At 41.1% G+C, this 27,171-nt stretch overlaps 2 protein-coding genes across 2 annotated transcripts; both read left to right on the top strand.

Annotated features, from left to right (window-relative positions):
- The first annotated feature begins 3,640 nt into the window (after positions 1-3,640).
- Positions 3,641-4,878, top strand: LOC125209284. The gene is made up of 2 exons (XM_048108888.1): positions 3,641-4,127; positions 4,421-4,878. The coding sequence occupies exons 1-2, from the start codon at positions 3,641-3,643 to the stop codon at positions 4,876-4,878; spliced, it is 945 nt and encodes a 314-aa protein (XP_047964845.1).
- A 1,189-nt stretch (positions 4,879-6,067) lies between these two features.
- Positions 6,068-6,958, top strand: LOC125209282 (protein ALP1-like). Its single transcript, XM_048108887.1, has one exon. It carries the CDS (start codon positions 6,068-6,070, stop codon positions 6,956-6,958), a length of 891 nt encoding a protein of 296 aa, XP_047964844.1.
- The last annotated feature ends 20,213 nt before the right edge of the window (positions 6,959-27,171 follow it).

The raw sequence follows: 27,171 nt of genomic DNA, 5'->3' as shown, positions 1-27,171 counted from the left end.
AATTATTTTTTTGAATTAAGTAATTATATTTAAGTGTTGTATAGATTGAATTGTTTTTTATTTACTCATATTTCTACTCTTTTTTACTTCTCAAAATTTTAAAATATGTTTATATTGAATTCAAATGTGGCTAAATCAAGTAATTACGAAACACCAATAAATAATGATATAAAGTGAAACTAAATTAATATCATTATCAAACAAAGAACAATATGTCATAACATTAATTGTTGTTGTGTATAGTAATATACAATTTTATATATAATATATTAGTTTAATTAAATATGTTGAAATTACTTATAAATATATATTTATATTCAATCTATATAATTTATAAATATATTTATATTTAAATTACTAGAAGTACACATAGTTATAATAGAGTTGATTTTGTTAATTGAAACTGGTGAATTATTTGTTCCTTCAAATAGTTTGCTTTTTTTAAATTCTTTTGTGAATAGTAGTATTACATTTTTCTTTATTTGTATGTCTTATTCCATTTCATTCACACATGTCCTCTTTTGCTAAAATATGAAATGTTTCATTAAGATTGGATTGAAAGAAGTATTATGTACCCACCGGTATATGGATTGAGTATGATGATATTTCTCTCGATAGATACTAATATGCATGTCTAATTCATGTTTGCTTTCTTAATTCTTAACTTCTAAGTTCTGTGCTTCGAATTTCTAAGAGGGGAAAAAGCATCGACAATTACTTAAGTATGGTAATAGTCTAATAGTCTCTGTGTACATTTCCACGGCAAAAATTATTATCCGCAAAAATATAATTTTTGATTGAATATATGTTACAATGGTTGCATAACTTGTATTTAAGACACGTTTGATTTCCATGATGTAAACAATGTGTAGAATGTAGATAAAGGTGATCTCCGATTCATTAAATAGATTTTATCCAATATTGGGTGAGATTGATAATAATTAGAAATAATGTAACCTTATTGGTCGACATATATTGTCACAAGCTAAGGTTTTAAGAGAAAATGACAATCGGACAAATATGGCCTATAATTACGAGCAATGGTGAAAATCGAGTAGTAAGATGGAAGAGTATTGATTTAATCCAAATTTTCATTAATACTTCTGACTATAAATAGTAGGGGTGAGAAAAAAACCGGAAATCGAATATCTGAACCGAACCAAACCGAAATTTTGAAATTCGGTTCGGTTTTTGCGGTTATTCGGTTCGGTTCGGTTCGGCTTTAAAAATACAAAATTTCGGTTTTTTCGGTTCGGTTCGGTTCGGTTTCGGGTGGAAAAAAGCCCGAATAGCTGAAAAACCGAATTATATTTTAAATATAAATATTTTATATATATCCTATTAATTTAATGTATTATATTATATATAATATATACTATATTCTTTTAATATATTCTATAAAATAATGTATTATACATATATTCTATTAATTATATAGTTTATAAATATATAAAATAAAATATATTATACATGTATATATATATTTTTTGATTTGTTCGGTTTTTCGGTTTTTTCATATAATTTCGGTTTTTTCGGTTTAGTTCGGTTTTCCAAATTCGATTTTCGGTTTTTCCGTTTTTCGGTTTTTCGGATTCAGTTCGGTTTGGGTTCTGAACTAAATTCGATTTTTCGGGTTCGGTTTGGTTTGGGCGAAAAACCGAACCGAAACCCGGATGCTCACCCCTAATAAATAGGAACATAAAGTCTTTTATTATAAAAAAGCGATTTGTGAATTTTCATCAATAATTTTTGCTGAAAAATGCGACCATGCATTATTCTTTTAAGAAAAAATGAGTTCGGTTCCACTTGAAATCATTATAATCAAAATTATAGAAGTGCGTGTACTGAAAATTATACAATTACTAATAATTAATTAATTTAGAGCTTTCCTCGTGGAAATGAGCAACAAAGCATTATTCTTATAAATATAATTAATCCTTAATATTGACTCATAAAATCGAATGCGTGACATGGTTAAAGCGATGAATGCTCAAAGAGCAAGTCATACTGAAAATTAAGCAAAAATAAATATTTATAAGAAATGGATAGGTATCTAGTAAGTCACCATATATATGCCTCTTGTGTTCCACTCAAACCAAAATTACTTGACCTCAAAGTATTGTAATAATTTAAAAATATTTACGTTTTCCCGAATTACATAACAAAGTCGTCCCATGATCTTAATTATCAAGCTAGCTATATATATATAAATAAAATATATTAAGATGTGTATGAGAGTAAACTATACTATATAATACACTTGCACACACCTCGTGATAACTGATAACATGCCTATTATGTAAATTAATTATCTTTCTGATGAATTTAAATAATGGCCTATTGGTCAATTAGGATAATGTGATCGTCAATTAATGTTTGAATTAATAGATGTATTGCTAATTTTTCCACACACACACAAAAACTGATCGATAAAGCCCGGCGTGTACTGCATGGGTGGGGAGTGAAAAGGGGAGGATCACTTTTTGTGAATTCAATTAAAAAACAAATTATTACATATAAATTAACATAACAAATTATTACATATAAATTAACATAACTGTTTCATGCATCTAGATACATCATTTGTAGAAAATTAGTGGGATATTTCTTAGTCAACACTCTATTTTCTCGAGATTGTAGAATTAATCAAATTTTGGGCACATGTGCGTTTGATATAATTATATTGTAAGTAAATTGGCACGCAAGAATTACTCACGTCATCGAGAATCAAGATCACTAACAAGACGTCAAACAATAAGGATGATACATAATACTGTCGAAGTGTTGATTTTACATAATATATGGAGTATATCTTACCACAATTTTGGAAAATTACTAAACAATAGTAGAGGGGATGTGATCAAATAAAAACTCCAAATATTGTACAAACTCAAAATTATGATCTGGTCCATTGAAAAATGTCAACAAATCACAAAAAAGCATCAACGGGAATATGTTGACAGAATTTCAACGGTAGTCAATGATTGATGTTGTGTTGATACTGTATTGACATTAAAATCTTGAAATTTTACACTGTGTTGATATTGTATTGAGTTGAGGAGTTTTGAGTTTGTACAATATATAAGTTTGCATTTTATCACTTCCCCAATAGTAATAATAGATTATACGTATAAAACTAAAACAAGTAATGATATAATCTAGATTTGACGGAATACATATTTTTTTAGTAGCAATAAATTAATAAATAGATAATACTTTGCTAATTTTTTTTTATCATATTACTACATTACAGCCTATAAATAAAATATATAAGAGGAACATAACAGAGAAAAATGTAAGCTTGTTTAGTGTTTCCATATACATTGCGAAAGATTTTATACTCTGGGAAGATAGTGTACTAAACATTTTAGCTTCCAAACAACTAGGAAAAATTAACACTTAAATTAAGATCGTACGTAATCAAGTTAGAATCACTTTGAGTGACTGAGAATTATATTTCACGATCGCGTATCAATTTATACATATATCGCTTATTTAATATACATAAACAAAATACCATGATTTAAACTATGAAAACATGCAATAAAAATAAGAATGTTATTTATAACGAAACCCCAATTTATGCTTTAAATACCAATAGGTGTGAAACAAAATAAAGCTGATCTCAGACTAATAATAAATGTATTCTTCTAAAGAATTATTGCCGGAGAAACAACGCGGCGGCGCCAAAGAGTGGTGCATAATTTTAGCCACCACAGCCCTCAGCCTCCACCCGCCGCTCTCTCTCCTCCTCCTCTCCCGTCTCTCCACCGCCCGCTTCAACCGCGACCAAAAAGTCCCCTTTCCCACATCGCTTCTCTTGCACACCAAGACAACCCTACTCTTCAGCTTGCTCGTCTCCGCTGTTGCTGTCGCAGCTTACGTACAAATTCTCACCGGCATGAACCTCTATTTTTTCATCAGCAAACGGCGCCGTTTAAGCCAAGCATGGGTCATGCTTTTCTTGATGCTAGTTTGCCTAAATTTAGGGTTTGATCTTCCCATCAGCACTGACACGAGTTTGCGCGGCGGCGACAATTTTGTCACGGCGAGGAGGCTGGTTTTGGTGTTGGGAGTGCATGAAATGATGGTTTGCCGGAGAAACAACGCGGCGGCGCCAAAGAGTGGTGCATAATTTTAGCCACCACAGCCCTCAGCCTCCACCCGCCGCTCTCTCTCCTCCTCCTCTCCCGTCTCTCCACCGCCCGCTTCAACCGCGACCAAAAAGTCCCCTTTCCCACATCGCTTCTCTTGCACACCAAGACAACCCTACTCTTCAGCTTGCTCGTCTCCGCTGTTGCTGTCGCAGCTTACGTACAAATTCTCACCGGCATGAACCTCTATTTTTTCATCAGCAAACGGCGCCGTTTAAGCCAAGCATGGGTCATGCTTTTCTTGATGCTAGTTTGCCTAAATTTAGGGTTTGATCTTCCCATCAGCACTGACACGAGTTTGCGCGGCGGCGACAATTTTGTCACGGCGAGGAGGCTGGTTTTGGTGTTGGGAGTGCATGAAATGATGGTTTTGTGGCGGCGGAGTGTGGTGAAGCCGGTAGTGGACGAGGCGGTTTCGGGATTTTTCGATGAGGGTTTCGGGTGGGCGGAGAAGGCAGTTTTGGCGGCGGCGCTAGGGTATTTGTGGTCGCGGAGGTTGGGGGGAGAGGTTGAGGCGCTGGCGGCGCTGCCACGGAGAAGGACGGAGCTGGGGATGGGTGTGGAAGCGGCGGACGTTTTAGGGTGGTGGTTGTATTATTTGACGGCGGCGATAGGTGGCATTAAGGTGATTAAAGGGTTATTTTGGGCAGCAAACATATTTTATAGACATATCTGTAGAATATCTGTTCTAAGCAATCCATTAGCTGATCAACAGTTGGTGTAGTGCATTATATTTTCACTTAATCTCATATTTCATATTTTATGTTATGAGTACTCATGTGTATAATATTTTTATGTCGATATGTGAATGTATATAATCATTTTTACTTTATTTGTCTCTGTCATTTTACAATTTTCATACGAACAAAAAATACTAGTATAATTTATATTACTATGTATTTTCCTGTTTTCTCCTTGTTTATTAATCACATAAATATTAATCTTTCTATCCCTTTGTAGTAGATGCATTTTTAAGTACACGATTTTAAGTGAAGATAAAATAAAATAAAAAAATAAAAATAAGTACATAAATAAAAGAGAATAAAGTAAGAGATAATAAAATATAAGAGAGAATATGGGTTGTTATTTGCTAAATAGGAAATTAAATATCTCAATTATCGATTAAATATTGATAATTTGATATAACAATTACCCGTTGCACTTAGAGCATCCACAATGGATGCCCGATCGCGCGCCTGATCGGCCGAGATCGGGCTCGGGCGCGGTCGGGCATCCATTGCAGCACTCGGTCGCGCCCGAGCGCGACCGATAGTTCGGTCGCGACCGATCCCGAGCCCGACCGATCGGGCGTGAGCTCGGGCGCCCATTGCAGAGCCGCGCCCGATCACGCCCGAGCCCGATCACGCGTGTTTGATTTTTTTTTTTTTTTTTCTTTTTCAATTCTATAAATATACCTTAATTTCACTCATTTTTCACACAACTCTCACACATCTCTCTCAACTCTCTCTCCATTGCAATATCTCTTTCACTCACTTTTCCAAAATGTTTCCCGGGGAAGATATTGGTCGGTCTATGGAACGCGCAATGTTTGCTTTCGGGAACCAGATTCTCGCCGGTATTCGTGCAATACAAGAGCAAGAGCAAGCCGAACAGCAGGCCCAAGAGCAGGTCCCGAGGCCCATCCGCCGACGGACATCCGTCCGTCGAGAGCATGTCCTAGCTCATCAACGTCTGTTCGAGGACTACTTCGCCGAACATCCCCGGTGGGGCGCGCCGGTTTTTCGCCGACGGTTTAGGATGCGGCGAGAGTTGTTTCTCCAGATTGTTCACGCGTTGGAGGCGCGCGACGAGTACTTCCAGTGGCGGGAAGATGCGGCCCACAGAAAGGGTCCATCCCCGCTGACGAAGTGCACGGTTGCGCTTCGTCAGTTGGCATACGGCACTACGCGGACATGTTCGACGAGTATCTTCACGTCGGGGATACAACTGGCCGGGAGTGTCTGGTAAATTTTTGTGCGGGCGTTATTGACGCCTTCGGCGCCACATATTTGCGCAAGCCGAATGCCCAAGACTGCCAGGACCTGCTGCGGATGCACGATACGGTGCACGGCTTTCCTGGAATGTTAGGGAGTATTGATTGTATGCACTGGGAGTGGAAGAATTGTCCTGCAGCGTGGAGAGGCCAATTCACCAGTGGGTATAAGGGTACCCACCCGACGATGATCCTTGAAGCAATCGTTGACCACAGTCTTTGGATTTGGCATGCTCACTTTGGCGTGGCGGGGTCCAACAACGACATCAATGTGCTGAACTCGTCCAGTCTCTTCACCGAGCAATGCAATGGCAACGGTCCGGTTATCAGCTTCACTGCCAACGGACGACAACATCATATGGGGTACTACTTAGCCGACGGCATTTACCCGAGATGGCCAGTTTTCTTGAAGACGATCTCCTGTCCAACGGGTGCGAGGAGAGAGTTTTTTGCGGCAAAGCAGGAGGCTGCACGGAAGGACGTGGAGCGAGGATTCGGTGTGCTTCAAGCGCGTTGGGGAATAGTGAAAGGCCCGGCTCGTTCCTGGTACAGGCATCATATCGCCAATGTCATGTACGCGTGCATCATCTTGCACAACATGATTATTCACGATGAAGGTCGTGCAACTAGCCAGTGGTCCGACGATGAAGCCGCTCCGAGCGCAGGTCATGCAGCCCCGCCGGTCGTTCGAGGTTTACCCTATGGACTCAACGAGAGATTACAAGCTCAGGAGAGCATGCGCAACCAACAAGCTCATCTTGATCTCATGAACGACATGATTGAAGAAGTTTGGACGCGTAGTGGTCGTTGAAATTGTACCTCTTTATCGTAACTTTTTTTAGAAATAAATTAAGTAATGTATGTTTTTTGCTAGTTCTTTAAATTAAAAGTCTAATTTTGCTATTTATAATTGGTAAACATAAAAAAAATTAAAATTAAAATTGAAATGAGAAATGGATAATAGATAGGGCATGCACTAGGGCTCCACCATTGCAGAAAGATGGGGCATGCTGACGTGGCAACCACTAGAGCTTTCATTGGGGCATGCACTAGGGCATCCATTGTGGATGCCCTTAGGTTAGTGTTCTTCCTAGCTACTAGTACAATTTAATTATTTATAAACTTCAACCATTAGTTTAACAAAAATTTCATAAGTTTAATTAAGTGTTCAAATTATAAACATTAGTTCCGTGGAACTTACGAGTTATCTAGTCAAATTTACCTTGAATTTTAGGATAATACTCCATAAATCTATTTAGATAAGAGATCATGAAATTAATAAAAATTCATAATTAAATAAAAATTGTTCAATCATGAGAACGGTTTCTTTCAAATAAATGTAAAAATGATATGAGCTAGGCGACCACTACTAAAATGCATAACTAGAAAACATAAATTTAGTTCACTATAAGAGCAATTTAGTTCAATATAAGAGTGTTTTAGTTCACAATACGAATTGGAAAATACGGAGTGAAGTAAAATGCCATTATAGTATTGAACTAAATTCTTTATGTAGTAAATACTTCACTTTAAATTATAGTGAAGTATATCGCTTTTATAATAAACTAAAATCGCTTTTATAATGAACTAAATTCGTGTTTTCTTTCTATGTTTATTAACTAAATTATTGTTTTCTAGTTATGTATTTAAGCATAATTATAACTTCACTATCTCTCTTATTACACCCTATTTTAATATTGGGGTAACTGCTTTTAAAGTCACCAACTTTCCATGAATTCTGGTTTTTCCCACGAACTTTAAAAAGTTCATGTAATGTCACGAACTTTATTTTCGGTTGCTATTTTCCCATATCAGGCTTTCCGGTCTGATTCAAACTGTTCGTTTCCTATTAAGACAATGCCCAAATTCTTTTATCTTACTATCGTTATCTTCGTCTTTGAAATAGCTTCGCGTGTGTACCTCGTACGCCTCAATCGGAACTCGGATGAAGAAGTTATGGCCATTTGATGAAGGCTACGACCTTTGTGCGACCTTGTACTATCATAATGGTCATAACTTCTTCATCCGAGTTCCGATTGAGGCGTACAAGGTACCCACGCGAAGCTATTTCAAAGACGAAGATAACGATAGTAAGATAAAAAAAATTTGGACATTGTCTTAATAGGAAACGAACAGTTTGAATCAGACCGGAAAACCTGACATGGGAAAATGGCAACCGACAATAAAGTTCGTGACATTACACGAACTTTTTAAATTTTATGGGAAAAACCGAAATTTATGGAAAGTTGATGACTTTAAAAGCAGTTACCCCATTAATATTCAAGTAGTATCGCGTGCATTAATTAACAGATCAAGTGCATTTATTACACCATGACTAATTAATTTATTCTGTGTGAGGAGTTGGATCAAGGTTGCTTGCTTGTGTTTTACTGTATAATAAAAAATACTATAATTATGTAATTACAATTGAACTATACGCAAATATACGATGCATCTATACTCTATTAAATGAGGATGATGAGCAAGAGCATAAAATCAATGAAAAATGAACAAATATATTACAAAATTTCCATCCCTTCCAAGTCCAACATTCTCACTTGATCTGGTTCATATATACGTGAATTGATTACACTGCAAATCATGTTATCGTGAGAATATAAAAATATTTGCAATTAATTAATACATAACGTAATCGTATTCGCAGTAAATAAACATTTAAAAATAAAATTTTGTTCTCTCTAAAATTTGAATTAAGGTCTGCATTCTAGTATTTGAACAATTTGTTTAAAATTGCCTAAAATCAATTTTTTTTGTAAACATAAGTATCGTAATAATAATACGTTATCAATAACATCATCCCATGTTACATACTCCCCTATTTCAGAAATTCCAACTTGTACATAGTATATATAATCTCACGTTCTACCGATATCGAAATATGCAATGATATCCATCGATCTTATAAAATTAAAGAAGAGTGATTATCCAATCTTCTCAAAATGTCAACGAATTCTGCCGTGAAAGAGTGCGGCAGAATCTTCTGCACCACCTTTCTCAGCCTCGTTCCGCCGCTATCGCTCCTCCTCTTCATCCAGCTCTCCGCCGCCCGCCATCAAAAAACCGATCACCAGAAGCCCCACAACATCGTCTCTACTTTCCTGCATAACAACACGACCTCGCTCCTCGGCCTCCTCGTACTCGCTGCCGCCGCCGCTGCTCTCCTACAAAACTTCACCGCCGCTTGGCTCATCGCCATACGACGCCGTTTGGATGCCGCGGTGGTTTGGATTTTCTCGATGCAAGTCTGCCTAAGTTTGTGGATTTACGGATTTGTGGAAGTCGATGATAAGTCTCAAATCGGCAGTGGCGGATTTAGGAGTCTGATTTTGGGTTTGGGATTGCATGAAGCGGTGGTTTTCTGGCGGTGGTATGTGGTGAGGCCGGCGGTGGAGGAGGCGGTATCCGGGCTCCGCGGGGAGGACTTTGGCTGGGGGGAAAATGTTTTGTTGGCGGCGGCGTTTGGCTGTCTGTGGTGGCGGAGGTTGAGGGGGGAAGTGGAGGAGCAGCTGGTGGCGATGGGGAAAGATATGGAGGCGGTGGATGTTGTGGGGTGGTTGTTGTATTGCTCGATGGCGGCGGTTGGCGGAGTTAGGGTGGTCAAAGGTTTGTTGTGGGTGGTCAATGGGATTTTCCGACGCCATCCGCGGGTCAACGAAGAGGTCGATGATAGTTTAGATTTGACAATAAAGATTGAAACCGAAATGCGAAATGTAATTTAATTACAATGTACAATTTTCTTGTTTTACAACATTACATGTGATTCAAGTCAAAATTACCATGGAATATACTCCATCCATGTGGGAAGGAGGTAGTAAAAAATAATTTTTTTTTCCAAAAGTTAATTTAGCTTGGTACTCCAACAAAAAATTCTCTACACGTCACAAGTAAAGGGGTAGATGGAGTATATTTACAACTCTGTGTTTGGTGGACATTTATTTGGACTATGCCTTAATTCTGGCCCATGCAGAATTGAGCCCATTTAGCCCATTCTCCTTACCTCACTGCTTAGATGTACTCACCCGGATTGTGAATTGGCACCGTTGGATTGAGAGGTGTGTTACTTATGTGTGAGACGGCTGTTTTCACTTCTTACTACTCTCTATTCTTTCTCTCTCTCTATCCACTCGATTCAGTGACTTCTCTCTACTCTCTCTTCTTCTCCGATGACTTCTCCGGCGGTTTCTCTTTGGTCTTTCGCTGCTCTATGTGTGATTGATAAGTGTGAGTGTTGGTGAAGGCAACTTCTTCGGTTGTCGATGTGTTTGTGAGAACTAGGGTTTAGTGTGTGGGAGATTTAGTGGGAGATTGTGTTCGGTGGTTCTTGGTCTGATGTGAAGGAGTTCTGTGGTGGTGATATCGATGGTGTCAGGGTGATCTCTAGTCGATTTCAACTGTGCTCCCTTGGATCTGGTTCTGGTGAATAGATTTATTCTATAAGCGGGTGGTTGAGCCATCATTCTTTGATCTATTCTGATTTCTTCTTAACTATTGTTTTACTTGTATAATAGCTTTAGATCCATGAGGGTCTTGTTTGTTGTTACTGACAAGTTCATTGAGTGTGCAGGAACCATCAAGAAGTTACGGCAGTTAATCGAGAATGTGCTAGGGTTCTTAACAAGAAGTGTAATAGTTAGATAGCAATTTCTTGTAGCTTGTATTCTTGATTAAATCAGCCGCATGGTTGAGAGTTTGGCTGATGATAAGGCTAATTTCATGCATTGGTTATGAGGTTAAATTCAGCAGTTTCCTGGGTCTAACACAACTTTTAAGTCAGGTGTGTAGAAGAAGCAGCCAGATCCAGGAAGGAAGGGAGAAAATCACCTGGTGAAGGAATCTGGCGGGAAAGTGAGTAGAAGAAGGAAAAAAAGTTACCAGACGGAGGAGATTTCTAGACGGAGGGCAAAAAGGAAAATTCGAGAGAAGATTCTAGAAGATCAACTCCACGCCTATAAATAAGAGCACGCAACACATCATCATCACCATCTCTCGTTTATGCTCTCAGCTCACTTTCACACTTCTACACACACACTTAGGGGTTACCAAATTCAAGGGGTTGGGTTCGTAGTTTGATCATCGTTGTGTACCACCGTCTCTACGTGAGGCGAAGAAACAAATTTATAGCTTTCAGTTTTAATTTCTGCTTTGGAATTCCCCGAGTCTTCGTTGTTCGAAGCTCGGCTTTGTTTTGTTGAATCGTTGTTGAATTCGTAATCGTTTAGCTATGGAAGTTTATGTTACGTTTTCGTATTATGTTTGCGTTAATTGTTGCTTTACTTTGGATGCTTTTCGCACTTGATCGGTGTTGTTTGAGTTGGATTGTGCTGGAATTGTAGTTGATTGGTTGAATTTTGGCTGGATCGGAGTGATCGGAGATGAGAAGTGTTGTGGTTTGTTGTGGATGGCTTGGATCCGGAGCGGATGAAGCGTCCGGTGTTTAGATCTGTTAAATTCTGCATGGGTTTTGAAGTTTAATAATTGTTTTCTCATTTACCTCGTTGATAAGGCTAATTTCATGCATCGGTTATATGATGAAAAGTCACCATTTACTGGGTCTAACACATTGTTTAAGCCAGGTGTGTGAAGGAAATTCGCCAGGTCTAGGAAGAATTGAAGGAAGTGGACTAGCGAAGGAAGAAGACGAAAAATGATCAGAATCGAGGAAGAAAATGGCTAGACGAGGGGAGTCCGAAGCTGAGGGCAAAGAAGACAATTCACACAAAAAGCCTCTGCTGGACCCACTTTCACGCCTATATAAGGAGGAGCATGCAACACACAAGATATAGACGATAGCTCTCAGCTCACACACACACACACTTGGGAAATGAGAATTTTGGGGTAGAATAGTGGTCGAATCTTCAGGAAAATCTGTGCAACACCGTCCTCAAGGAGGGCGAAGATACAATCATTTACTTTTCAGCGTTTATGTTTTGATTTCTGTCGAACTTCACCGCTTCGAAGTCGATTTGTTCGTTTTGCTACTTGCTGTTTATCTATGAATTTTATTTCATGTTATGATGGTGTTGATTCTGTGTTGATTTATGTTAATTCTGTTTTTGAGGAGTTTGTTCCGGAGGTTTGATTGTTATTCAATTTGTTGGATGCTTTGCGTACTTGATCTGGGGAATATGAGTTGATCTGTGGTTGTTGTTGTTGATCTGTGGAGAATTTGGTGAATATGTAGTTATGGAGATGATCGACTGGAGTTTGTCTCGGATGCTTGGATACGGAGTAGATCTAGCATCCGAAGTGTGGATCTGAACAGGGGAATTGAATTTTGCATGGATTTTGAATTTCTGTTTTCGTTTCTGTTTTACTTCATCTAGGAGATAGAGATCTGAGTTTTTTCTTATTTCTCGGCATTTTTCTGACGTCCGATCTGTTGGTCGCCGTTGAGCATTGTTCTGTTTTCATCATGTTTCAGTTAAATTCCGATGATGCTTTGCGTTTTGTAGGTAGTTAGGATTAGAATTGGTTATTTAACCCGATTCAGTATTATTCGAGCAGTCTCGCACGAATAGAATCACTATTATTATTACATTGTGTTTGCTTGTGCATTTATAAGATGTTTTACAAACATTTAAATGCATAAGAAGTAAACAAAGTCTAAGTCTTTTGCTTAGTAGACCGGTTGTGGGCGTCGTCCACTTTAAGGTAACACGGTCAGATCTATGCAATGCTTTGCAAAAGAAAAAGAAGAATTTCACAACCTAGATAGGCTTTGGCTACCTATCGTGAAAGGTTGCAATGTCAGTCCGCATATTTCTAAGCCTTACTGAAATAATTTGACATTGGTGTGGTATAGCACTGAACGGATCTAACAGCAAGACGTGTCTTTATGCTATCTACTGAAAGACTAGGTCTTGATAAAATGTTATTTCTTAATCTACATATGTTAGCATTGAGCATACGGTATTGATTATGCACTACTTTGACTTATCAAATGGTGCGGGTTTTTCGCAACCCAATAATCCCGATATATTGGGTAGTGGTGATTAATATCTAGCGGTGCTTGGATTGCTATTATGTTGAAACGTGCACGAGGTGAGTCTCGTTTGATAATGTCCTCAAGAGAAGCTTGAACAAGGTTTTATTATTCGGAAAACTGGCCAGTTGGAGTTTTATTACTCTATGAATAATAAATAAATGTTTCTTGCTAAGTCCACTCTTGGAATTAACAAGATATTAATTAATTAAGTCCATAGCAGAAATTAATTAATTAATGGGCATTTATATCTTAAGCGCGGGAAATAAATAATAAACAAAGTGGAAACCCGGATTACTTGTAATTTCGGATTTGGATGGGGAGAGTTCAATATTACTTCTGTAGTGGCTGCTCGTAATATTCAAATATAAGTTTGTATTAAATTGTGGGTTCAATTTAATTAGTAAAAAGCTAATTGGGTGAGCTCATATCCAAAACCTTCCATAGATCCCTGTCTGGGCCCAAAAGGAACTTAATATAAATAGGAGAATAAAGGAGACAGAATGATCACAATTTTCATACTTTAAATTTTCGAAAATTTTCAGCCCCCAGCTGAAGGAGATTTCGATTTCTACTCCTTTTCCCAAAAGGATTTCTTTGTCTTCTTTATTCAAGTCCTAGTATTTTGATAAGATCAGCCCACCCTGATATCGAGATACAGTTCGGGAACCAGAGAGAAGATTTGTGGTCTAGTATTCGAAGATCATCATCGTGGAGAAGGCGCGAGCAATCGACGATTCTTTGGAGAATCAAATCGGTAGCTCTAAACCGTAGAATTCATGTTTTAGGATTTATTTTCTTTGAGCATGAATTATTTGCGTTCTAGCATGCAATTATTTATTTAACATGTGAATTGATTGATCCCATAATCGGTCAAATAGATCCGTATCTGATTTATTTGTTTTGTACAAGTCTTCCTGGCTGTGCAAGGGGCACCAAACCCCAGCACTAATTCAAGTATACGCGGGTTGAGGGTTTTGAAATGATATACTGTGTGTCCAACGACAGAGATCTTTCAGCGTTCCGCGAGTTCCTAGACCTTGTGATCTAGTGGATTCTCTGGACCCAGGAAGCTTGATATTCCATATTGTGCACGTAGCTAAAAATATCGAGAGTTTCACTCGTCTAGCGGTAGTAGATCTGTTCTATTTTCTTAGTTAATCGTAATCCGATCATGCAATTTGACATGCTCTATTCCGATTTGATGTTTACTCTGTTATTCTGCATTTGTGATCATGAATCGTTGGTGAAGATGAAGCTAGTTGTTAGTTAAATTCATAGTTAGTTATTTGCAGCTTTTCATTCGTACCTTTGCTATTTTAGGAAATGGTCCCCACGATCTGTTCTTCATCTGTCTAGGCATTTTAGGAAAGTTGTTCACTAGGTCTAGTAAATGTTGTAGCCAAAGTGTTGATTTGTTTACATCTCTGTTTTCGTCATGCATGCCTTCGTTATGTTTTCCTCTTCCTAGGTCTAGCTGTTATAGTAGATCATTTACATTTCCCGAGTCTAGTACTCCCTCCGTCCCTGATAAGGCTAATTTCATGCATCGGTTATGTGGTGAAAAGCACTATATTTTACTGGGTCTAACACAGTTTTTAAGCCAGGTGTGTGACAGAAATCGCTAGATCCAGGAAAAGCCGGAGGAAACGGACTAGCGAAGGAAATGAAGGAAAGTGAGCAGAACTGAAGGGAAAAGAGTGGCTAGAAGAAGGAAGTCAATAGCTGAGGGCAACAAAGACTATCTATACCTCGTTGGGCCCACTTCAACGCCTATAAATAAAGAAGCATGCATCACACGCCGTATATACGATTTTTCGCTCTTAGCTCACACACTAAAACACACACTTGGGAAATGGGAGTTCTGGGGTAGTTTAGGGTTCTAAGGGGTTCTTCTTCCGAGAAAGTCAGTCGTAACACCGTCCTTGCGAAGGGCGAAGAAACAATCTACTTACATTCTGTTTTTTTTTGCACTTTATTTCGTTCGAACTTCACGTTTTGGAAGTCGATTTGGTTGTGGCTACTTACCGATTTATCTATGCATTTAGTTTCTGTCATGATGGTGTTTATCTTGTGTTGATCTACGTTGATTCTGTTTTGTTTGAAGTTTTATTTCGGCAGTTGCATGTCAATCTCTGTTTTGGTCAATTATGTGCTTGATCTGGGGAATTCGGCTGTGGATTTGTGTTGTTGTTGATGATCGGAGGTTGTTTGGCGATTCTGTAGTTATGGGTATGTTTTTGGCCGGGTTTGTGTCGGATGCTTGGATCCGGAGTGGATTTAGCATCCGAGGTTGGATCTGAACAGGGGATTCAAGTTGTGCATGGATTTCAGACTCTTTCGCATCTTTTTGCAATTTACTCCGTCTAGTAGCCGTAGATCTGTTTAGTTTTTAATTGTTCTTCGTTAAATTGCTTAAATCCAGTCTGCTTTGTTTTCCGATTACGTTTCATACCTGTTTCTACTGAGTTTTTATGAAATTTGATTTGAAGAAGATGATGTCGCTGTTAGTTAGTACTTTTGTTAGTTGTTTTCCAGCTTTTTCGTCCGTACTCTGCTTTTTCAGCCATGGTCCCCACCGTTAGTTTATTTTCTAGGTCTAGGTAATTTAGAATAGTTTCTTAGATCTAGTGATTGTCTCAGTTTCCAGTTTACATGCATGATTTCCGTTTTGCCTAGATCTAACTGTTAGCGTAGCAGATTTCAATTCCAAATTTAGTTTAGCTTCCTCAAACCAAAAATGCGTGGCAGCAGCCAATACAAAAATAGTTCCCAAATCCATAAGCATATTCATTACGCATTCATCTCTGTGGGATCGATCCCTACTTCCCTGTGCTAAATTTTAGTATACGTGGTTGAGGGTTTTTTGAAGTGGTATTCTGTGTGTCCGACGACCGAGATCTTCCAACGATCCGTGAGTTCCTAGACCTTGTGATCTAGTGGATTCACTGGACCTAGGAGACTTGTTATTCCTTACTGTGCACACAGTCTAAACAAAACCGATTTTAAAAAAAAAAGCTTCAAATGCCGCCGTTGCCGGGGATGGATGACATTTATTGTTATTGCGTTTGAGGTTTTGGTGGAAATAGTTTAATTTCTTTTATTTTGTTTTTCTTGACAGTTTATGAACACGGGCTTCCATTCTGGAAGTTGGGCTAGTTCATCTGGGTCAGGGAGCGGCCGATACAAGTGGCAAGTCAAAGAGTCTACGTCCACTATCACCATCGGGTCAGGTTTAAGGACGGTGGACCCATTTCCGTTCGAATCAGAAAGTGAGAAGGAGTGGAATTCGTCAGGAGAAGAAGACCCGAAGTCGTCAACAGAAACAGAGCATTCCGAGACCGAGGAGGAGGAAGACCCAAATATGGCTCATTTAGTAGATCCCGATCCGGAGATAGGGTCACTCACCGCACATCTCGACGGTGAACCCGCCCATGCTATAGTCTCAAACCCGCGCCGGAGGTCTATTGATATCAAGACAAATGTGCTCGGAGTTTTGCCCACATTCTCTGGACGAAGGAACGAATGTCCTTACGAATTCTTGAACGAGTTTAGTAAGCTGTGTAGCATTCAAAAGCGCCCCAACGAGGCGACTGAGGAGGACTACCGTTTACGTGCAGTTCCGTTTGCCCTCAAAGGGGAGGCTAATACTTGGCTGCTGAGGCTCCCACCAGACTCGATTAACACATGGAAGGATTTCAAGCTGGAGTTTTTGGATTATTTTTTCCCTTCCAACAAGACGAATGCCTTGAAGAAGGAGATTCAGGAGTGCAAGCAAGAATATGGTGAGTCTCTGAGCTCTTATTGGTCCCGGTTTAAGGGACTGTTGGATGCTTGTCCGAATCATAGGATGATTGAAGCGGAGACTTACTATCTGTTTTACGAAGGAGCAAACCCTGAGTCAAAGGACTTGATTAATTCATCGAGCGGGGGAAATTTTACCAAGAATAAAGCAAGTGAAGCCAGAGAAACTTTGGGAAGGCTGATCGAGGCGAAGAAGGCCTATGATAACCCGACGAAGCATATTGAGGAGGGGGTCAGCCAATGCAGTAACGGAACAAGATGACAAGAAGGTGGAAGACATGATAGATAAATTGGAGAAAGCACTGTTGAATGCAATTGAGAAATACAACCCTCATGCTCCACCGGAAAATGAGAAACCCCTTGGTCCAGAGGAAAGGCAACTTCAACCTTATTACGGTCAGCCCTGTGAAGGGGAATGCCAAGCTCAAGCAAATTCGATGGGGAGCTGGAATCCGGATGGAAGTTGGAACCAAGGAAGACAGAGGGATGCCCCATGGAGGACTCACCCCAATTTTAGATGGACTGACAATGATCAAAGTCAGCCACCCCCACTGCAGCTCACGAATTATGCACACCCTCCGGAGAGAGCAGTCCAACTAGTCAGGAAAAAGTCAAGAGGGGCAATTGCAACTGGGGTACAGGAATCAAGACCATACTAATTGGGGAAATAGGAATCAGAACAACCCACGGAGCTCTTATGTGCCACCTCACCAGAGAAATAACCAGGGGAACTATCGAGAATTCCCAACCGAATCACCAAGGGAATCAAGGGTCTAGCAACCAGTACAATAACCACCAAGGAAATCAAGGGAACTATCGGCAGAACCAAGGTCAAGGATCGAATTTTAATCAATTCAACTCCAGGCCACAAAGGAGTTTGGATGACATGGTCCACGACTAGAGATGTCAAGTGGGCCGGGCCGACCCACCAATGAAATGGTGCGGGCTTGGGCTGGGCTTAGTAGATTAATCGGGCTCCAATTGGGCCTTTTTACAAACCCAGGCCCGGCCCAGGCTCAGGCCCACTCAAAGCCCGACCCAGCCCAGGACCAGCCCAGGCCCGGCAGAATGTAATTATGAACTTAGTTTTATACTATTAGGTACATTAGTTCTTTCAAGTTATTTGTGCATATTTCTTACTTGTTCATATGTATTATGCATATGGGTGAAGTTTGAATATTATTCATATATAATAATATATCGAATAATCATATCTCCTAGTTAATTTATTAGATGCATGATTATGGAGTATTATATTTGCACATTTGTTTCCTATAATTACATAGATTAGTTATTGACTTTTAAAAAAAATAGTGGATCCTATAATTGTTTGTGTTATAATAATTTTGATTTGCTTAATTATAGAGATCGGTTGTCAATCATTTATCTCTATCAAATATAATTCCATAAATATAGTGATTGATTAGTTATTTATATGTATATAATATATGTATATGAGTATGAAGATTGATTGGATGTATATATGTATTTGTATGTTTTTATGATAATAATAGATTTTATTAATAAAATTATGCAAAAATAATCAATTAATTCAATCACTCAACCTAAACCAAAATTTATAACAAATTTATTTTCATAATTACATTTAATTTGCATAATCATAGGGAGTAGGTTTTTTTATAGATTTATCTCCATTAAAAATAGTTTCATAATTATACTATTATGATTCCTAAATTTGGGGATTATATATAACATTTATGCGTGTATAATCTATAAATATAATACCCAAACTTTGTGGGAATATATAAAACTTCATGCTCAAAATCTTGATTCCTTATTTTGTGGTAATATGTATTTTTTACATCATTAGTACTACACTAACCCCCATCATTTTGAGGTGTTACTATATTAAATATATGCATGCACAATGATACATTTCAATCTTTACTCAGTTGGTTAGTGTAGCTGATTGGGAACCATTAGCACTTGGGTTCGAAACCTTCTGACCAATTAATTTTTAATTAGTCCAATTAACATTTGAGCTTGGCCCAGCCCAGCCCAGCCCGGCCCACTTACTAACTGGGCCCGGGCTTGGGCTGGGCTCATTCTGTATTTCAAAACCCAGGCCCGGCCTGGCCCGACGCAAACATGGGCCTGGGCCGGCCTGGGCTCAAATACTGGCGGGCCATACCAGGCCCGACCCACTTGACATCTCTATCCACGACCTAGTGAATTCACAGCAGTTCATGCAGAACAACTTGCATTCCAACAACGACGTGGTGCACAAATTGCAAGACGCTCAGTCGGAACATAAAGCCGCCATGGACATGATGGCGAAGCAATTGTCCCAGATCGCAGTTTCTTTGAATGAGATGCGGGGAAATGAAGGGAAACTTCCTGCCACGGTCAAACCACCGGACCGAGCAAACATTAGTCAAATCACCTTGAGATCCGGGCGGGGCTATGAAGGATCGACCCTAGAGACTGACGAGGAGGTACCCATACAAGCGAATAAAGGGAAGGAAGGTCAAGTGTTTCAAGGGGATAGCCCTAGACCCAGAGAAGTCCTTGTTCAGGAAGACCTCCGGAAGGGAGATTTAGGGGGATCTCTGCCTCGACCAAGTGACCAATTTTTTCTAGATCCAGAACCTGAGGTAGTGAGCAAGGAAGGAAGCAGGGAAGTTGGTGAAACCCAGGCCGGGACTTCCACGAATGCAGTAAAGCGAGCAAAACCATTTCCATACCGAGGGGAAGCAAAGAAAAAGAAGGATAATACAGAGGATCTCATGGAGATTTTTAGCAAATTTGGAAATCAACCTGCCATTCTTGCAAGCCCTGAAAATGCCTGCCTTTAGCAAGTTCATCAAGGAATTCATTGCAGGGAAGACCAAACCAAACGGGAAGATTGTGATCGGGGAAAATGTGTCTGCTGTGATACAAAAGAGAAGGATGCCCTCGAAATGCACAGACCTAGGTATGTTCACATTACCCATTTCTCTAGGGGACATCAAGGTAGAGCATGCTATGTGTGATCTAGGGGCGTTTATCAATGTTTTACCGCTTTCGATCTACAAGAAATTGACAAGAGTAAGGATGGTCGCTATCAAAGTGGTAATCCAGTTAGCAGATAGAACTTGAATTTGTCCTGAAGGTGTGCTGGAAAATGTCATAGTTAAAGTGCATGATTTTCTATATCCTGCTGATTTCCATGTGATCAAAATGAATGATAATGAGTCTGCTGAGTTTAGTGGCGTACTTTTAGGGAGACCATTTTTGCGTACTGCTAAGACCATTATCGATGTCTTCGATGGAACAATTTGTTTAGATTATAATGGGGAAAAATATACATTTAGCATAGATGAGGGGATGAAAAGGCCATTAGATGTTGAGAATCTGTATGCTATTGATGTTATTAACCCCCTGGTCCAAGAATATCTTGAGACGGAATTGATACAGGAACAAATTGACAACTCGGAGTTGAGCCATTTAATTGACAGAGAAGTTGTAGGGTGGTGTGCAGCAATGAACACAACGGAGTTGACAGATGAGGAACTCACAGAGGCCATCATGGAGTTTTGCAGAAATCCTTGAGTCAGCTAGATCAAGGGGATCGGCTCACGTGGCTAGTCTGGAGAATTCTCCTGGGTCTGGGAAGGAGGCATTACCGGATATTGCAGAAAAAAATCCCTTGCCCCAGGAGACGAATGCAACAAAGAAGGAACTGAAGACACTTCCACCAGGCCTCAAGTATGCTTACTTGGAGGTGAATGAGACATTTCTAGTAATAGTCAACAGTAACTTGACCAAGGACCAGGAGGAGGAATTGTTGGAAGTAATCAAGCGAAACAAGAAAGCAATAGGGTGGACCCTCTCGAATTTAGTAGGAATCAGCCCTGATCTCTGTATGCACCACATCCGTCTAGAGGAAGGTGCAAAGGCTCATCGAGATGCACAACGGAAACTAAATCCAAACATGCGAGAGGAAGTTCTGAAGGAGGTGTTAAAATTGCTTGCTCTAGGGATCATCTACTCCATTCCGGACAGCGAGTGGGTCAGTCCTGTCCATATGGTGCCCAAAAAGTCTGGAATACAGGTTGTCAAGAATGATAAGAACGAATTGGTACCCACTAGGCTGGTAACGGGGTGGAGGATGTGCATCGACTACAGGAAGCTGAATGAGGCCACAAAGAAGGATCACTTCCCTCTACCTTTCATTGATCAGATGTTAGAAAGATTGGTTGGCAAACAGTATTTTTGTTTCCTTGATGGATACAGTGGCTACTTCTAGATCTACGTTAACCCAGAGGACCAAGGGAAAACCACGTTCACATGCCCCTTTGGTACGTATGCATACCGAAGAATGCCGTTTGGGTTGTGTAATGCACCAGGAACGTTCCAGCGGTGTATGATGAGTATTTTTTCGGATCTGCTAGAAGTATGCATTGAGATATTCATGGACGATTTTACCGTATACGGGAACTCATTCGATACTTGTTTGGCCAGCCTTGATCTAGTGTTGAAAAGATGCCAAGAGAAGCATTTAGTGTTGAATTTCGAAAAATGCCACTTCATGGTGACGGAAGGCATTGTCCTGGGTCACGTGGTTTCTGAGAGAGGAATACAAGTAGACAAAGCAAAGGTAGATGTGATATCAAAGTTACCATACCCCACGAACCAAAAAGAGGTTAGAGGCTTCCTAGGTCACGCAGGTTTTTATAGGAGGTTTATCAAGGATTTCGCGAAAATCGCGCAACCACTCACTCATTTGTTGCACAACGAGGTGGAATTCGTCTTTGACGAAGGGTGCAAGAAGGCATTTCAGTTGCTCAAAGACAGACTCGTGTCAACACTAATTATCAGGGCGCCAGACTGGAATCACCCTTTTGAGATAATGTGCGACGCGAGTGATTTTGCTGTGGTAGCTGTCCTGGGACAGAAGATTGACGGAAAAAGTTATGTGATCTTCTATGCTTCTAAGACTCTGAATCAGGCTCAGAAGAATTATGACACCACGGAGAAGGAAATGTTGGCTGTCGTATACTCGTTTGAAAAATTCCGACCCTACCTTCTTGGGTTGAGGGTTATAGTCTTCACAGATCACGCAGCAATAAAGTACTTACTGGCTAAGAAAGAGCCTAAGCCGAGGTTAATCCGTTGGGTGTTGCTCTTGCAAGAGTTTGATTGGGAAGTGAGAGACAAAAGAGGAACGGAGAATAGAGTAGCCGATCACTTGAGTAGAATATATCAAGGGGAAATAGAAGAGGCCATACCCGATGCTTTCCCTGAAGAACATTTGTATTTTCTGGGGAAATTTCCTAGACCAATTAGCTGGGAAGCAGTTTTGGCTTTAACCGGTCTAGGAGAGGCTGATAAAGGGAAGCGCACGCTTAACGCAGAGCCATGGTTTGCTGACTTAGCTAACTACTTGGTCACGGGAGAAGTTCCCAGCTCGGACGAAGTTTTCCGGCCCCAGAATATGAAAATTAAAAGCGAAGCCAAATATTACTTTTGGGATGATCCTTACCTATGGAAGATGTGTTCAGATCAAGTGATTAGACGCTGCATTCCCGAATGAGAACAAATAGATGTGTTAATTCATTTCCACACTTTGGCATGCGGAGGTCATTTTGGACCTAGGAAGACAGCAAAGAAAGTATTGACTGGCCGACACTCAATAAAGATGCCTTTGAATTTTGCCAGTGTTGCGAGAGATGCCAACAGACAGGGGGAATTTCAAGGAGGGACGAGATGGCTCAGGTTCCGGTGATTGTGTGCGAAATTTTTGATGTATGGGGGATAGACTTCATGGGACCATTCCCATCATCCTATGGGAACACATATATATTGGTCGCGGTAGACTATGTGTCTAAGGCCACCATAACATGTGAATCGAAGGAGGTGGCAAAATTTCTGAAGGCTAATATTTTCAACAGATATGGAGTCCCTAGAGCCATCGTCTCAGATCAAGGAACAAATTTCTGTAATCGCACTATCGAGGCTCTGATGAAGAAATACAATGTTCACCATAGAGTATCTACCCCGTACCACCCTCAGTCTAATGGCCAAGCGGAAATTTCTAACCGCGAAATCAAGGCAATATTAGAGAAGACAGTTAATCCGTCAAGGAAGGACTGGAGCAAGAGGCTCGGTGACGCATTGTGGGTCTATAGAACTGCTTTTAAGACGCCTATTGGGATGTCGCCTTATAGGCTTGTGTTTGGCAAGATGTGCCACTTACCCGTGAGTATCGAGCACAAGGCGTACTGGGCAGTAAAAGAGTTGAACATGAAGCCTTCAGCTTGTGAAGAAGAAAGGAAATTACAGTTACAAGAACTGGAAGAGCTGAGGCTGGAGTCGTATGAGTCTGCCATGTGGTACAAGGAAAGGACGAAGTTATGGCATGACAAAAATCTCCGGGTCAAGGAACTCCATGTGGGACAGAAGGTGCTCCTTTTCCAATCCCGGCTCAAGCCGATGCCAGGGAAGCTGAAGTCAAAGTGGATCGGTCCATATACCATCGTCGGCCTCCGCGCAAACGGAGCAGGAAGTGCCTCTAACTCGGTCCCTTTTCTTGTTAATGGTCATAGAGTGAAAGTCTATAGGGATAATTCTGAGCTGTGTGTAGTGGAGGAAGTTCCACTACGCGCACTCTCTACTATCGCCTAGACAGACTAGGAGGTATTCTCGATGAATTCCTGAGTCAGGTAAATTGGTTGACATTTTTGAAAATATGTACTGAACCAAGGAATCTCGGGGATACTCAAAAGGAATATAGTATAAACAATTTAAATCTCCCAAAAATATTTTCGAAGTACCAGACTCAAAGTGATAACCAATTTTGTATTCTCTAACCTTGACCTAGGAGTCTGGCGTCTTCATTTTTTTTTAAGTGTAGGGTCACGGTCAGGGAAATCAGCTAGGGAAGGGAAGCCTGGAGGAAGAAGTCAAGAAGAGCCTGGTCGAGGAGGGATGAAGATAATTTGAATTTCAAAAATTTGGCCGATATTTATGGGAGGTGTACGGTTGCTTACATCACGCCTGCAACCGCACCATCTTTTCATCAGAAAAGGCAAACCGTCACTTCTCTCTCCAATAATCTAAGTCGACGAAAACTGCATTTCCTCTCCCTTCTCTCTCCTTTCGTTCTCTCTCTAGAACACAAACCCTAACCAAATTCGACCAAGTTTCCTTTTTATTTCAGATCTACAGAAATGGATTCAACCCAGGCCACCGGAAATTCGCAGCCAACGGTGTATGATGCAGTTCTGTTAGCAGAATTGACACAAAAATTGGGAAGCGTTGAGAAAGCGAAGGAAGTATACGCTCTGTTCTCCGCTAGCCTAATGACATCCGCGGCGGCCATACCATCACTGACAATTCCAGCGGATTCATTGGCACAACCCGCAGTTCACCAGGAAGAAAAGCTTCAAGATTCAACCGGGGTGCCGGACTCTGGATCTCAACATACAGAAACCGCTTCACGGGAGGCGGATGCAGAAGAGGCAACGCATGAACGGCCGGAGGATGGTGGGCAGACGAACGGCGGAACAGAGGTGGAGACCGAACGACAAGGTGACGAAAACCCTAATTCTGAGGGTAAGAAAGATGTTGAGGCGGAAACCCATGTTGTGGAAAGTACTGTTGAGGGGGAAACCCCTGTTGTGGTAGAAGTTGCTGAGGGGGAAACCCCTGTTCAAGAATCGATGGCTGAGGGGGAAACCCTTATGGAGACTGGGGATGAAACCCCTACGGATTTTAGGGGCGCGACCCCTGAACCCATGGAAGAGGGGGCAACCCCAAGTGATGTCACGGGGGAAACCCCCGTTTATATTGAGGGGGCAACCCCGATGGTGGATGATGTGGGGGAAACCCCGGAAAAATTTGTGGAAGAAACAGATCTACATGTTACTGGAATACTAGAGCCCATTGAGGAAGGGCTCAATTTGATCGTGGACCTCGGTGGATGACCAGGAAGAGGACAAGAGGACAGAGAGGAGACGAGCCAGGAGGAGTCTCGCTCGACGAAGTTGATGACTTAGTTCCTGCGGAGAAGGAATTTCCCGCCCGTGGGACAGATGCTGAAGAGGCAGAGAACATCGTCTGGTCAAGGAGAGAGCGAGAAAAGGAAAGGCAGCGGCGACCACGTCTACACAGTCAAGGAAATCTCCCTCCGTCCAGGAGGTTGAGGAGACCCTTTCCCCAGTGACCAAAGATCCCTTTGCCGAGGAACAAGACAAGCCTACCCATGAGTCCGACTCTGAACTTGGGGAATCTGAAGAGGAATTTGTCCCCGGGAAGACCAGAGATTTGGCTGACTAAGGAACTGCTAGAGTCGATGAGGCAGTTCGACGATCAGAAACGGGCCACAGTGTACAAGGAACGATACAGTGCAGGGAAAATGGCTAAGTCTGGGAAGCAGTACAGCTCCAAGGAACTTCGGATGATCGCATGCGATGAAGATTTCTGCGCATGTATCTATTCAATAGGGTTCGAGTGGTTGCTAAAGCACAGCCAGGAGAAAGTACCGGTGGACATAGCACGGGAGTTCTTCTCCACATTCTGACTGAAGAACACCTCTGACCTTGATGCGGACTCCGTAACTTTCAGGCTCTTTAATGAGGAACACGAGATGAGCATCCGGGAATGGTCCTTGAGGATGGGGTTGTTCACCAAGGCTGAGGATGATGAAGGAATATGGAACGAGAGGATGATCGGTGTGCCAAAGAATACGCCGGGATTCAGAGTACAAGCAGCATGGGAACTAATCACTCACTCCAAGGCAGGGACATTCAAGTCAAGCTACTCCAAGGCTTCTCACATCGAGGACAGAATCCTCCGTTTTGCTCAGACGTTTATCAGCTACAACTTAATGGGAAATGCTAATTCAGCTCTTACAACTACCGACCTTTATTTCACTTGGTGCATGGCAAAGGGCGTTAAGTTACATCTGGGTTATTGGCTGGCTCAAGCATGTCATCAAATGACCAGCAACCCTGCTCGACATATGTATACCTGCCACCTCCTAGGCGCCTACCTCCAGCGGAACGTTGAAATGAAGATAGCCAAAGCCGCACCTTTAGTCGTAATGTGCGAGCCCCCTGAGGTTTTCAGTGTTGAATACTTTTTCAATAAGGGGTTGCTTCAAGCGCACGGAAAACAAACCTTCTTCTACACGGTAGGAGAAAAGGTGAAGGCGGAGACAGAGGAGGTTGCGGAGGCCATGCCGAGTGAAGAAGTTGAAGAGCTGCGGAAGGATGTTCAGGATGTGAGAAAAGAAATGCAGGTAATGAGGAAGGAAATGGTGAAGGAACTTGGGGGGATAAGAAAAGAATTGAACGGGAGCCGGGAGGAGGTGAAGACCCCGCGGGGCAATATTGCAGATTTGGCGGTGAAGTCCGCTAAGCAAAACGAGCGCATGACGGAGGCGGTGGACCTTGTAATGAAGATGATGAAATGGTTGCAGAAGACACTCCCCTTGACCCAGTCGAAGGTAACTCCTGGGTCCAGCAGTGAGGTCAAGCAACCCGTCCAGAGCAGCCCCTCCGTCCAGCGACCACCGCAACCGCTCAAGCAGATGGTCTCCCCACCCGTCCCCAAGCAAGTGTCAATCCCTATGAAATCAAAGTCTCTGATTAAGAAGCCAGTATCCGACCAGCCAGAACAGGAAGAAGAGGAACCGAAGCAGCCGGCGAAAAAGAAAGTGAAGATGACCCGACCCGGAATCCCACCCAGTCTGGCTCTCGAGGGAGCCAGCCCCAGAAGTGAATCACCCCCATGACCAAGTAACTTTTTATTTTTGCTTTCAGTTATCTGTCTTTGTTTTTGTTTTCTATTTGCTAATTGCTATCTGTTTTTTTGTTTTCTCCCACTTAGCCCAATGCTTGGTCTAAGTGTGAGAAGTTTATGTTTTCTGTTTTGTTGTGTCTTCTCCCACTTAGCCCGTTGTTCGGTCTAAGTGTGAGAAGTTTTTATTTTCATAAACTGTTGTTGTATGTTGCATTGATCTCTTTGTTTCCCCCCTTCACAACGATGGCTTGGGGACAAGCTTGAGTGAAGTGGGAGGGGGAGAGGAGTAATTGTCAGCATGATAAGAGTCTTTAGGTCTAGTTTTTGTTTGTGTCGCATGAGCCAGTGAATATAATACGGCATGATCTCCTTAGTGAAAGTAATTGAAAATAGGAGGTATTTCAACTTAGAAGCCTTTTCCTTTAATAAGCCAAGTCAATTTGAATGAAGCAAGAACGATAGATGATGCC

This window comes from Salvia hispanica, chromosome 3 (genome assembly GCF_023119035.1).
Source record: "Salvia hispanica cultivar TCC Black 2014 chromosome 3, UniMelb_Shisp_WGS_1.0, whole genome shotgun sequence".
In the NCBI taxonomy this organism is placed as follows: Eukaryota; Viridiplantae; Streptophyta; class Magnoliopsida; order Lamiales; family Lamiaceae; genus Salvia; species Salvia hispanica.
Note: the sequence above shows the minus strand (reverse complement) of the source record. Positions and strands in the feature narration are given on the sequence as shown.

Excerpts from the sequence above, each read along its gene's own strand:
- LOC125209284 (XM_048108888.1), top strand. The coding sequence starts at position 3,641 with ATGTATTCTTCTAAAGAATTATTGCCGGAGAAACAACGCGGCGGCGCC. Across the intron at positions 4,128-4,420 it reads CGCGGCGGCGCCAAAGAGTG|GGTTTGATCTTCCCATCAGC; the intron begins GTGCATAATTTT and ends GCCTAAATTTAG.
- LOC125209282 (XM_048108887.1), top strand. The coding sequence starts at position 6,068 with ATGTTCGACGAGTATCTTCACGTCGGGGATACAACTGGCCGGGAGTGT.